This window comes from Pyxicephalus adspersus, chromosome 11 (assembly GCF_032062135.1).
Source record: "Pyxicephalus adspersus chromosome 11, UCB_Pads_2.0, whole genome shotgun sequence".
Classification (NCBI taxonomy): domain Eukaryota; kingdom Metazoa; phylum Chordata; class Amphibia; order Anura; family Pyxicephalidae; genus Pyxicephalus; species Pyxicephalus adspersus.
In genome coordinates this window covers 19606441-19620723 of record NC_092868.1, presented here as the reverse complement: position 1 = coordinate 19620723, position 14283 = coordinate 19606441, and the positions used below count along the sequence as shown (strand labels likewise).

Here is a 14283-nt window from a genome sequence, read left to right as displayed (position 1 = left end):
AAAGTGTATTCTCCCCAGCCTTGGAGAGCTTTCATAAATCAGGGCCATATTCTGAAGCATTTTGCCTAACAGCTTCTTTAGGAGGGAAACCAGATACAAATCAAATGCACAATTCCTAAGGTTGTACAAGTACATTTTGATTCATGCAATGTATGATAGTGAAGATTCAATGATGCATATATGGAGGAGTATATGTAGGTAAAAATGGAAGTAATGATATTGAAGTAAAATAATGGGAAAGTTATCACAAAATTATAGAAAAATGTTTCTAATGTTGGATATATGTGTAAGCGTTAAATGTATCTGTGTAGGCCGGAGGGTCATAATTAGTCAATCAATAGGTATGATATTTATAACAATATGATCAATTACATTACATTCCATTTAAATAGTAGGTTAGGTTGAAAAAAGACATAAGTCCATTAAGTTCAACTACTAGGGAAATAAACATATCCAAGATATAAAACTCTATAAGACATAGTTGGTCCAGAGGAAGGCAAAAACAACCCTGTTACAATTTGATTCAACAGGGGAAAAAAACTCCTTCCTGATTCCATGTTCCCTGGTTTAACACTGTCTGTTATCTGTACTATAAAAACACCTAAGTATTATGTGTGGCTAACAGTACATTTGTTAATACAGTAATATTTTCTCAATCAATTAGTTAAGTGCCAAAGCTTTTTTCGTCCAAGAATTGGAATACACTCAATGAAAAGGGAAGAGAGAGGAAAAGCAGGCTTTTTTGAAGGTACAAAGAAAACGATGGTATACAAAATCAATTACAGTTTTTATTAGTATACAAAAATATATTAAATAGTTTATAAAGATAAAACAATGTTCTAGGGTGGCAGAAGATGTCATATAGCCACTCTGTACTGATGACTATAAAGTCACAAACTTGCGTATAGGTAATGAGTCAAAAAGCGGGGGTCTCATCCCGACACGTTTTGCCCAGATGGGCTTACTCAGGGGATAATGGAGACCCTAAAATTTAGTGCAGTGTTGGAATTATGCCAATACAATATTAAAAGTATGTCAATACTTGATGGATATACCAATCATGAAATCACTGGGGTGCTTGGGGTTTCAACTTGATATATGTGAAACTGGAGAGACTCCCTGATTCTTATGAATTGATATGATGGATATATTACTTATAGGTGTAATTAATTACAGTTCATTGATTAGGGTTTGTATTTTCTTAGGACTGTCAAAGTGACTTGTCCATAGCTTGTAGATAATAGAAACCGTATGATCTGTATTCAGATGGTAGCTTCAAAGGAGAGTATCACACAATGTAGATGAGTGAAACAGTGTATAGATAAGGGCGGACCCACAGCAGCCGTCCAGACAGGTCCTGTCTATCAACATATAATTGAATTAGTTATAAGGTAGGTTTAAAAATTGCTTATAATAGTAGATAGCAACAAGTGAAAAGAAATTAGTAAGTATACCTACATCTATCTAAAATTAAATAATTTTAATGAGTAATCCATTAAATAAGTGAGGAAGATGACTCCAATTAATCTGGTAAACAATACACCCGGTAGTGAAAAAAAAAAAACACATGTATATGTTGTGAAATCGCCCGTAGCAAAAAAAACGGAAACAGGGCCAGCAGGTTAAAAGTGCATCAATGGTTTTATTCACTAATACTATTTTTACACCAAAAACAGGCAAAATAAAACAAACAGCAAAATAAAGCCTGGCCACTTGGCCACTAACTAACCATCCTTTTTCTGCACAAAGAAGAACCCTGCCCTGCTGGGGATGAGGACTTACAGATGAAGCCCTTCTAACAATTCTCTTGTATTTACTCAGACCTTGCTTTAGTTTCTGGAAAAGAGAGAGTACAAATTCTGTTGCATGGGAGAGAAGAAGGGAGGAGGTCAATAGCAATAGGTGGTAAAGTCTCTACCTGCTTTATGCTTAGGTTTGTCTAGGGAGTCCTCTCCCAATTTCCCTGGGAACTGGCTTTTTGGGCCTCCTGTTGGCAGTTATTCTGTACTTTTAATGGCCCTTCCCGGAGCAGTAAATGCAGAGGTTCTGATGTCTTAGGCATGCATATTCCTCAGAAGCACGTCGAGCATGATTCACTTGCATGGGCTCAACTGCCGGAGCGGAGTGGTTCTGGAAAGTTGCAGCCAACTTGATGGGACACCAGACTCTCTGGGTTTCCTGAACTTGCTCCTTGAAGCAAAAGTCAACCCAGACATCAAATCATCAAATGTGGAGAGAAGATTACAGCCAGCAAGTTCATCCCTAATATGGTCTGCGAGGCCCTGCCAGAACACTGCCACCAGAGTGTCATAATTACATTTAAATTCTATAGCCAAGGTTCGACATACTGGCCAACAAGGGAGGCTTGACATAGGCCAAATATTTCCAAGGCTGCTGGAGAGGCTTGGCCATGAGTTCATCAAATACCTTGTAGAAGGTCTGTAAGAAGATCGCCCTCTTCCCAGAGGGGTGAAGCCCAAGTAAGGGGTGAAGGTGAAGCCCAACCCAAGCCCTGTCACCTTGATTCGTTCTGTGGGAAAGTTCTAGGGCTGCAATTCAAACTGGATTTGACATTGATTAATAAATCTTCGACAGAGCTTGGGTTCACCGAAGTAGTGAGGAGGAGTAGGAATCCAGAGCGTGGAGTATGGTGGTATGGAGGCTGAGACTGAAGTAAGAATTGTAGCTGGAGTCGCAGGAGCAGGGGGCTGACTGATGGCAGACTGGAACTTGTTAAGGTGCTCATTACACCTTCAAAGAACACCTCCAACACTTTAGGTTGCAGAGACTCCTGTTGTTGTACCCCCTGCAGCAGGTCCTGCTTAGAGTCAGGTAGCGGGAGTCAGCGGGGTTCATGGCCTGAACAAACTGTCACAGTGCCACAGGAATGACCCTCCGTGTCAGCAGCTGGCTTGGCTGAGATGTACACAGGCTGAGTCTAAGCAACAGCCTGGTTTTCTCCAGGGTTTCTAGAGATGAGAATGTTATGCTGCAGGCTGTTACCAGGTTGTGGCCCCTGTGCACACAGAGGCTGATGACTGCTGACAAGCAGGAACAAAGCATGGTACAGGAACGTGAGACAGAATCATGGTCAGAAGCAAGGATGGAATCCCTGAGCATAGTTGGTGCAGGCAGCAGGGGAGTGCAAGGTGGGTGACACTAAAGAGGGCACAGATCCCCTGGGCCTGCGCGGATCTGTAAGACTAATTTTGTCACTAATCGCATTAGTGTCAAAATTATTTAAATAACTAATGGAAAAAGTTATCATGTAATATTTAATATATATAGACATACATATATGTTGCTTTCATTACTGGGTGTAATGTTTACCAGATTTATTGGAGTGCATTTAGCATTTTTAACACTATATACATTTTCATCACATATTTATTGGATTACTCAATAATAATATTAATTGTTTTATATTAGAGACTCACTAGAATCAATTAGACCTAATACAGTATTCTGTCACTTGTTGCTATCTACTATTATAAGGAATTTTCTAACCTATCTTATAACTAATTTATGCATATGTTGATTCAACACAATGCATAGATTTTCTGTGAACTTCATTAGAATACCATCATTTACAACAACTAAAATTAATGCCAAGTCCTGGACTCCACAGCTACTTTGTGTTTTCATTATTTGTCTATACATTTAACACTATTTGTAAATTAAATATGTGCATATATTATCCTATTCAACATTGATTTTTCTATATAAAATGCAGATCACACTTTTCTTAATTTTCCACTACTATCCATTTTACCTAAATTAATTGTGAAGTCTTGGAAACTATTTACAAATTTGTAAGTTAACTTATTTAATAATGAATATTTCTTACTGTCTATTACATATACATTGATCATATTGTTATCATATCTATTGATCATCTAATTATGACCCTTCTGCCTACACAGATATATTTAATGCTTACACATATATCCCACATTAGAAACATTTTTCAATTAATTTTATGATCATACACTTTCCTATATTATTACTTCAATATCATTACTTCCATTTTTATCTGCATATTCTTCTCCATATATGCATCATTGAATATTCACTACCTACTTTGCATAAATATAAATGTACTTGTGCAACTTTAGGAACTATTTAATTTTTATCTGGTTTATTATACTCTGGTCCCACTCTACCCCTGAAAAAGCCATTGGGAGAAACGCGTTAGCAAATGAGACAGAAATAAGACTAAAAAGTATCTTAAATGAGCTCTGTATAGCGGCAAGTTTTTTGAGTCCCATGACTTAATAATTAGTCTGGAACCACAAGATATTCTCTTTTTGTTTTTTTTGCATTTACAATACCTGTTGGACCTATAGTGACATTTTGCACCTATTTAGGTGGCACCTGTAACAGGCATTGAAACCAGGGGGCACCATCTCCATTGGTGACTAAAGGAAGTTAGAGGAAACAGGACAGGCTCAGGGCCTGGTTAGACCAGCGTATGCTCAACAGAGTGCTGTAAGGATAAGGCCTGGTCTTAGTTACAATAACAGACGGTTAAGAGACGGTCAATAGGTTTAGAAAAGTTAATCTGTAAATGGATAGAGAACTGGCTTTGAGAGTAGTGAATAATGATTCATACTCTAAATGGTCTAAGGTTGTTAGTGGTGTGATATAGAGTTTGGGATTAAAAGTACCATTTCTGTGTTTGCAGATGACACCAAAGTTTGCAAGTCCATACAGGATCACTATAATCCACAAGCAGACCTGGGATATACTGATTGATTGGGCAGCCAAGTGGGAAATGACATTAAAAATAAATAAAGGTAAAGTTATGCACTTGAGGGCTAACAACATGCATGTTTCATACTGTCTAGGGAGAATACATTTTGGGGAGTCAGGAATGGAAAAGGATCTGTGGGTTCTGGAAGATCATAGACTTAATAGCATGCAATGCCAAGCTGCCATATCAAAAGCTAGCAAAGTATTTCTTGTATCAAAAGAGGAATAGACTGCAGAGATGGAGACATAATCCTGCCCCTGTATAAAGCATTAGTCCAGACCATATCTGGAATATGCAGTCTAGTTTTGAGCACCAGTTAATAAAAAGGACATTGTGGAAATAGGAGAGTGCAGAGAAGGGCAACTAAACTAATAAAAGCAATGGAGGAGCTCAGCTATGAGGGGAGACTAGCTGAACTGAATTTATTATCCCTTGAAAAAAAACTTCACTTTAAGATCATTACAAAGAACAAGAGTTTTTTTTTTTTTTTTGCATGTGGAGAAAATTAAGTTTAAGCCCTGGATAAGGAAGGGATTCTTCACTGTAAGGTCTGTGAAAATATGGAACAGGCTCCCTCAGGAAGTAGTTTCAGCAACTACTATGGATTACTTTTGGAAAAAGATTGATGTTTTTCTAAAAGCACAGAATATAAATGGGTATTAAGGCCTTAAAGTAAAGATAGCAGAGACTTTTGATCCAGGGAACATCCGATTGCCCCATGGATTTAGGAAGGAATTTTTTCCCCTGTTGAAGCAAATTTCTCAAAAATTCGATTCGGCAGGTTCGCCGAATTTTTCGAAAAGTTTCGATCCGAATTTATTTGCGGCGAAACGCGTTAAAAAGGTCTATTTCTGGCCTGCAGAGAGCCTTGATGGAGAAGTAGAATGCTGTGCCTTGCAGTAACACGCATAGGGAGTCTGCTGTGGTAGTGAAAAATTACTGTCAGTATGACATGCAGATAGCAGGCGTCGCTATTAGAATCACTGCACACTTCACTTATTTGGGCAGTCACGGGGAACTCAAGCCTTACAGGTCCATGTTAGCGTCAAGACGATGCGCCCTAATTTTACACCCTCGCTGATTCCACATAGATGTCTACAGAACCTAATAACCGCTTATACAAGTAGAGCCCCCTCCGACAGAGTGGGGAGGGTGTCAGCGGTAAGTTTGTGTTGACGTCACTGATTATTTTGCTCTTCCTCTGTTCCGATCAATAACCCACAAAAAACGGATCCTGTCTGTGGAGCATATGCCTTCACTGGGTCAGCATTTGCTCAATAATCCATCAGTATTGCTAATGCCAAAAAAACAAAACAGGAGTGGATCCAAAACAGAGATGACACATGAATGGAATATTTGCATGTCTTCTTTGTTTTGTATCTACTCCTGCTTTTGGCTACCAAATCATAAGCCATTTCTGATGGGCCCATACAGGCCTTACAGCTGCTACACAGACAGAATCCGTTCTGCGTCTCTTTTTTCCTTTCTTCTGACAGATCAGAAGAACGGTCAAATAAATAGTGATGTCATCCACGCCAAAAAGGCAAAGTAGTGGCCCAGTCATGGATTTGGGGGGGTAGGAGAACAGCTTGAGAAGTCCACAGAGTGGCACAATGACATAGTGTTGAGGTGGAAGCAGCATTAGGTGGCCACAGAGTGGCACAACGACAGAATCTGGAGTTGGCGACAGAATTAGCAGGCTACAGAGTGGCACAATGACAGATCGTGGGGGTGGCGGCAGCAGCAGCATCAGGGGGAGACCACAGAGTGGCACAATGACCAAGTCTGGAGTTCACAACAGCATCAGGAGGCTACAGAGTGGCACAATGACAGAGCCTGGAGGTGGTGGCAGCATGAGTAGGCCACAGAGTGGCAGAATGACAGAGTGTGGAGGTGGCGACAGCATCAGGTGGAGACCACAGAGTGGCACGTTGACAGAGTGTGGAGGTGGCGGCAGCATCAGGAGGCTACAGAGTGGCACAATAACATAGTGTGGAGGTGGCGGCAGCATCAGGAGGCCACAGAGTGGCAGAATGACAGAGTCTAGAGTTGGCAACAGCATCAGGAGGCTACAGAGTGGCACAATGACAGAGTCTAAAGGTGGCAGGAGCAGCAGCAGCATCAGGAGCATACCACAGAGTGGCAAGGTGACAAAGTGTGGAGATGGCAGCAGCAGCATGAGTAGACCACAGAGTGGCAAGGTGACATAGTGTGGAGATGGCGGCAGCAGCATCAGGAGACCACAAAGTGACCCGGTGACAGAGTGGGGCGGTGGGTGGCAATACCAGTGTCCGCTGACGAAGGTGGGTGAAAGAAGGAGCACTTGGCATCTGATGTGTGGCAGGTAGCCAGAAGAAACCGGTCTCTTTTGTCAAGGTTTGGGTGGATCATGGATCATCTAATTAGATGCATCAGGCATTGGTGGGTGGAAATCCTGGCAGATCCTTGCCCGATTCATCTTGACAAAGGTCAGTCTCTCCAGATTTAGTTCTTCTTGGGGTAACTATGTCCTCCGCCGCAATAAACACTCGCTCTGATGCCACACTACTGGCCGAGCAGGACAGCTTTTCCAGGGCAAACTTGGCCAGTTCTTGCCACCAATCCAGTTTGGCTGCCCAGTATTCCAGCAAATCTTCAATGACGGATGGCAGGGTGAACTCCAAGTATGCCACCACCTGCTGACTCAGGTTCTGCTCTATGTCTAGCTGCTGGTGAGTAGTTTCTTCACTATGCGGCTGAAGAAAGCTGCTCATCAGCGACTCTAGGCTGCTGCTGATGGTGCTGGTACTGCTCCTGCCACCACACCCCTCCCCAGCAGCCATGGCAGTAAAACGTGAGTGCAGAGGGCCCCCCCCAGTCAGACCTGTGACAGGATGGATGATGGCGCAGATAGGCAGCGGCCAACTGACTACATAGGATGTCTCCGTAGTAATTCAGTTTGTCCTCCCTCTCAGCGGGTGTAAAAAAGGCCACCATTTTGGACCGGTAGCCAGGGTCCAACAGGGTGGAGAGCCAGAAGTCATCCCTGTGCCGAATGGTGACAATTCAGCTGTCACTACGCAAGCAAGTGAGCATGCAGCGGGCCATTTGTGCAGGTGACTCGGAGGGACTCTCTGCCTCCATCTCCACTGCATACTGCCACGGTGTGTATACATTGCCTGTGCTCCAATGTCCTCCTCCAGTTCAGCCCCCACAGGGCTCATGTGGCCGTGAGATCTAGGCGCCACGTCTCCAGTCCCCTGACCAGCCAGATTTACCAGCATCTGTTCCAGGACATGAAGCAGTGGAATGACGTTTTTCATCCCATAGTCCTGGCAACTGGCAAACAACGTCGCCTCCTCAAAGGGCATGAGCAAACGGCAGGTGTCACGCATGAGCTGACACTGGCTGACATCAAAGTTACACATGGGAGTACTCCTATCTGCTTGGATCATCAAGAAATCGTTGATGGCCTTTCTCTGTTGGTATAGTCGGTCCAACATATGGAGGGTGGAATTCCAACGGGTGGAAACGTCGCATATCGGCCTATGTTGGGAGATGCCGTTCTGCCGCTGCAGCTCAAGGAGGGTGTGCTTTGTGGTGTACAAGTGGCTGAAGTGCATGCAAAGTTTCCTGGCCATTTTTATGATGTCTTGCAGATGGGTGGAAGACTTCAGGAACTGCTTGAACCGCGCAGGGCGCATGGCTCAGTCTTCCTTGACGCAGCCCCAACACCATGTTTTTCCCATTGTCAGTCACCATGGTTCCGATTATGAGTTGTTGCGGAGAAAGCCAGGATTCGATTTCTTGATGAATCACACAGAGAATTGTCCCTGCAGTGGAGGCTGAGGACACAGTGGAGGATGAGGAGGCAGAGGCGGACGTTGTGGCAGGACCAGCGGCGTGAGAACGTGGAGGCGGAAGCAGTGTCACCTGGCCAAGTTGCTCCCGACCGCCCACTGCTGCCACCCTACTGACTCCCAGCCATGCTACCACCTTGCTGGCTAAGCTGCTGCCTCACAGGCACGCTGCCACCCTCTTCCCCTGATGATGATGAAGCCCCTTCTTCACCTGGCTCCCAAGTGCGATCGGCTTCATCATCGAGTAGTGTCTGCACGTCACTGATGTCCTCCTCAATGGTCTCTGAGTAAGAATCCTGACCACTCGCAACACCACCTCCCACCCCACTCTCATCACTACTTGCCCGCCTAGCGGAGGAAGCAGGGGATGTCTCCTCCAGATCTTGGCTGGGCAGTAGCTGCTTACTGTCCTCTACTAGCTCGTCCTCGCTGTATAGTGGAGCTGAGCCCACAGCATACAATACTTCTGTGGCTGAGGGAACAGCAAAGGACAGAGGCAGGTTGAGGACAGGTGAGGGCACAGGGCCTGCTCCCGGGCCATGGCAACTAAGGGTTGTGTCTGACGAACCCACCGACTGTTGGCTGGGGGTGTCTGATGTCACTTGGGATAAGGTGGATGACACCAATCAAGAACCGTTTTAACCGTAGTTAACCAATCAAGAACAGTTGGGTTGCTGGTCAAGACACGACTGCTAGATGACACCGGGAGCTCAGGACTCTCACTGCGACTCCTGCTGACATGCCCCCTTACTCTGCTGCGACCTCTGCCTGCGCCAGAAACATTTAAGCCTCTGCCACTGCTCTGTGCATGGCCTGGCACTTCTCTGTCTGACATACTTTTAGCTGAACTAAATAAATTAAAAGCAAATTAAAACACCCCAAAAAGCGAGAAATATATTTTTCTTTTTGTACAGAAATAGGCCACTAAACGCTTTTACCACAAATAACTGCAACAGTGAACTGCGTTTATATTTTTCTTTTTGTACTCAAATAGGCCACTAAACGCTTTCACCACATATAACTGCAGAAGTGAAATGCGTATATATTTTTCTTTTTCCACAGATATAAGCCACTAAAGGCTTTTCAACATAGCACTTGCACCCCAATAACAAGAACAAATTGCTGGAATGACAGAGCTGTATAATGGCTATTTGGATCCCCAAATAATCTTTCCCTGCACTTGTAAATCGCTTTTCTAGCACTGTCCCTAGCACCTTCTGACGTCTCTCCCTGCACTAAGATGCTGTGAAATGATTCCTCCCTGTCCTTTTCCTGCACTTATTAATTAGTTTTTTTTAATTTTTTTCTCACAATGAGGTTTTTTGCTATCACTCTCCCTAGCAGCTGCACAAGTCTCTCTCTGCACTCAGAACGCTGTAAAATGTCTTAATCCAAGATGACTGAGGCTTTTTATAGGGCTGTGACATCACAGGGCTGGCTGCTAATTGGCTGCATGCATGGCATTATGGGTCATCCCGCCTTCCCAGAGTTCCTTGCCCCATGTCCTCACACGTGTAGCCGCCATTTTAGGAAAAACCTAAGGAAACCATAGGAAATTGAGCAGCCCCACATCAGAAGTGAAATGATTCTCTCCCTGCCTGGTATGGATGAAGAATTGGTTGGTGAAGAATTGATTGATTGATCGCACCTGTGGAGTTGAGCACTACACTTCAAAAAAATACAAATATGTATATGCAATATTAAAACTTATTAAAAGTGAAAATGTAACGAGCAATTAGCTGCTTGTTTTAAACTTACTAGTGTTCTCCATTATAGCACACATTCACAAATGGGACAGGAATTCTATGTCACCTTTCCACTACTGAAAATTATTATAGGCTTTAGGGCCATTTTCCTTAGTAAGTCTCATGTATTCCTTTATGTCTAATAACATGAATAGCAAAACCCCTCAAATCAAATCTTATGTTTCATAAAAAGACATGTAGCTGCTTATATTGAAAATAAAGAAGGGAATATAGAAGCCTATTGTTAGTAGACATTTATTGACTAGGGATCCCGTGCTCTGCACCCCTGCAGTATCACACTGTTAATGCAGCTGGCAGCACGCATGCAGCAGCAACAAGGACAAGGAAATGTCTGGTATGAATTCTTTAAAACATCTTTACACAATACTTAGTATGATTTGGCAACGCACCATTTTTATTTTCTTTTTTTATTTAGCACACTTGGAGTTAGGATGGTACTAGGTAATTATCTGGTGGAAAAGTATGAGCATATATGATTGCTTTATTGATTTGATTAGTGCTTACTTCCTGTAAGCAAAGTGTCACTCACTCACTGATGGAACAGCTGCAGAAAATAAGTTATCAGTAAAAGAGCAATGTTCGCTTATCCAACCATTGAGGTAGTGACACATGGAAACAGAGTAAATATCTACCCTGTTAAACAAGAAAGGAATAAATTAAAAATCAGGCAGATAAGATAGTTATGTATTTCAACAGTAAATTACCTATGTAAATGCCAAGGGGAAAAAGGAAAAATTTAATTGAAACCCCCACCTTTTTCTGCATTTTTTTCTTAGCTTATCATGTAAATTGCTGTTTGCCTTCTATCATCTTTATGCAAAAGTAGTAGGAAATACTATATCTTACCCTCTTATTCTGAAGATGAAGAAAACAAGGAATCCAATGAGAAGAAGAAATAATAAAATGCCTAATACTGATCCAACAATAACTCCTATTAACAAAAACAATGTTTATGTCAATATATGAGCAATGTATGCTTTAATATATCGTATTGTATATAAATCAGTTTTTTTTATACCTGTACTATCAGTGTAGCATTTAAAAATGTCAGTGACAGCACTTTTTTTTGTTCCCAATGTGATTATTTTAACCATGTATCCTTTGGCAGGTTGAAGCCCTGATATTACATTGCTTTTAGTACAGCTGCAGTTAAAATTCGGCTTATCGTTGACTAACATCTGGATTTCAGAATAGTTGCCATTTGGACACTTAAATACCACTCTTATTTGGTATCCGTCGACTTCTGAACAAGTAGGATCCATAACAGCATCTGGCACTAAAAAAGAGAAAACATTTATTATGTATTTATCTTAAAGTAAAATGTATTTAAGTAAGAACATATCTTGTGTTATCAAGCCAGTGTTTACCATAAAGTAAATTTTATATGCCTTTTTTGTTACATGGGTGGTCATTTATATTTTATATACTGTAAAAATACAAAGAAATGCAAACACCAAGACAATAAAGAGGTGATTTTTAACTTCTAACCTGCAAACATGAAGTGCAATTACAGATGTATGCAGACAGTCATTCTAAAATGCTAGTCAGGGGGGCGTCTGGCCGGCTGCAAGATGGCCGCATGAACTGAGTGCTCTGCACTAGAGTGAGCTGTTAGCGACTGCCACAGTGACATATTTACGATTTACCGGGTCATCAGCAGCGCCCCAGCTGTCTCAGTGTATCTACCCCGGAAAAAAAGATGGCAAAATGGAAGAAAACGAAACGGGAGCCACGGAAACTCACTAGTTTTTCAAGACGCAAGACGTGACTGACTCACAAGATGGCGCTAGGTCGAGGCCTAATTCTCCCTCAGCAGCTCCGGATTCTCCATATACACCTTCTTCCTCAGACTCAAGATCACAATGTGAGGATCAGCTGGAACCTGTTTCTGGTGAGTCACCCAGCTCTATTAAATCTTTCAAACCTTCTACTGCACATCAAAAGGCTGAGTTGCAGTCAACACTACATACTCCCCAGGCTGATGATATAACATCAATGCCTACTGGCAACACATGCCCTACCATTGAGGATTTCCCTACCCACCACAAAGAGCTCTCGACTTTCACTATGAAGGAAATGATGCTCTCTTTGAAACATTTACTACATCAAGATTTGGCTGACGTGTGCCCAAATCAAATCCTCACACATCACGCACCATGAAAAAAGAATTCAGCTCTTAGAAAAGAAAATAGATGGATTGTCTCATGCGCACAATGAGTTAGTAGATGCCCATCAAGCTCTGAGCACAGATATACAATGGGTTAAGCAAAAACTTGCCGACATGGAGAATAGATCAAGGAGAAATAATAATAAACTTAGAGGGATTTGTGAATCAGTTGCCTTAAGGGAACTGACAGGCTTTATCATAACATATTTTAAACATCTACTACCTACAGCTTCGGAAAGTGATCTATTAATCAATAGAGCATTCAAAAACCCTCTTTTTTGTCTCCGGACACTCCACGAGATGATTTGATTAGAGTTCACTTTTTTCATATAAAAGAAGAATTGATGTACACAGCCAGGAAACCATCACCATTACCTGAAGATTATAAAAACATTCAGCTGTTTACTTACCTGTCCCAAAACACACTACAAGCTAGGAAAACCTTCCACTTACTAAGATTTTGAGAGAAAAGAAAAATCCATATAAATGGGGCTTTCCTACAAACGTTATTGTGTTTTACCTTGGAAAAAAATATCCAGTGTCCAATGTGGAAGCTAGGAGGCAGTTCTTAACAAGCTGGAATATCGATATTCAAGATTCTCAACCTCACCAAGCCAAATCTCCTAAACGCATGGTCTCAGAATGGACATGAACTGTCCTTTGTTTACTTGCATTTACAAAGTGTGGGTATGAATACAAAAAATCAGATTACTAAATAGAAATATTGGCTCTTTTTATTTGTTGTAGTTTAAGGACTCACTAAGAAGTGCCTTGAATTGGTTCTTACCCCTCCATTAAAAACCAAAACAGAGTTTATCTGTCCATTGACCTGGAGTTTTGGTGGTTTTTATTTGTTTTTTGGTTTTCTATTTTTTGTTCTGTTTTTTCTTCTCGTTTTTTCAAGCACCAATTTTTATGGGCCCCGCTTCACTAAGTTTCACAGTGTCTACCAAGTGCTATGCAAATCTTTACTTATTCACTATGGGTACCCATTTTTTGTCTATTAATTTTAGAGGATTAAATAATCCTTTCAAAAGATCATCACTTTTACAGGAGGCTCAAGTACACAATGCAGACATCATTCTTGTACAAGAATCACACTTCGCACGAGGAAAAGTACCCAATTGGAAGCCACGGAGATTTCCCCATATATATATATATATATATATATATATTATATATATATATATATATATATATATGAATATATATATTCAGAAATGAAAAAACGAGGAGTTCTTATAGTATTGAAAGACTCTGTCCGTTTTCAATATATTATTCACTTAGAAGATCCTCATGGTAGATATATCATTTTGGTGTGCCAAATCAACAATGTTATCTTCACTTGAATATTTATGCCCCAAATACAAAGCAAAAACAATTCCTTACGAAAATTATAGTCAAGATTTGATCAGTTTGACAAGGTAATTTGATAATAGGTGGTGACTTCAATGCAACAGGAGACTACACAATTGATTCATCAACCTCACCTAAACGACCACCATCTCAATTGGCAAGATTCTTCTCGAATCATGATTTGTTTGATATCTGGAGATGCACAGTACAGTACAGAAAGGGACTACACACTTTTTCATGTTTTGCATGTTTCCTACTCGAGGATTGATTTTTTTCCTCACTGATTTGTGGTCATTGCAAAAGATTAAGACATCGTTGATAGTAAGAATCCCTTGGTCGGAACACACATCCATAAGAATTTGTGGACTCCCCATTCCTACCTGACCAATTGTGGAAATACAA

General features: G+C 41.5%; 1 protein-coding gene across 4 annotated transcripts in view; it reads right to left on the bottom strand.

Annotated features, from left to right (window-relative positions):
• Positions 1-14283, bottom strand: part of LOC140340209 (receptor-type tyrosine-protein phosphatase H-like) — a 362696-nt gene that overhangs the window by 129321 nt on the left and 219092 nt on the right. For all 4 annotated transcript variants that reach the window (XR_011922623.1, XM_072425256.1, XM_072425257.1 and 1 more), the window contains exons 11-12: positions 11377-11634; positions 11205-11289 (exon numbers count right to left, since the gene is read on the bottom strand). Coding sequence is in view for 3 of the 4 variants with exons in the window: in XM_072425256.1 (XP_072281357.1) it covers positions 11205-11289; positions 11377-11634 (343 nt within the window). In the remaining variant the exon portion in view is untranslated. The remainder of the gene's footprint in view (positions 1-11204; positions 11290-11376; positions 11635-14283) is intronic.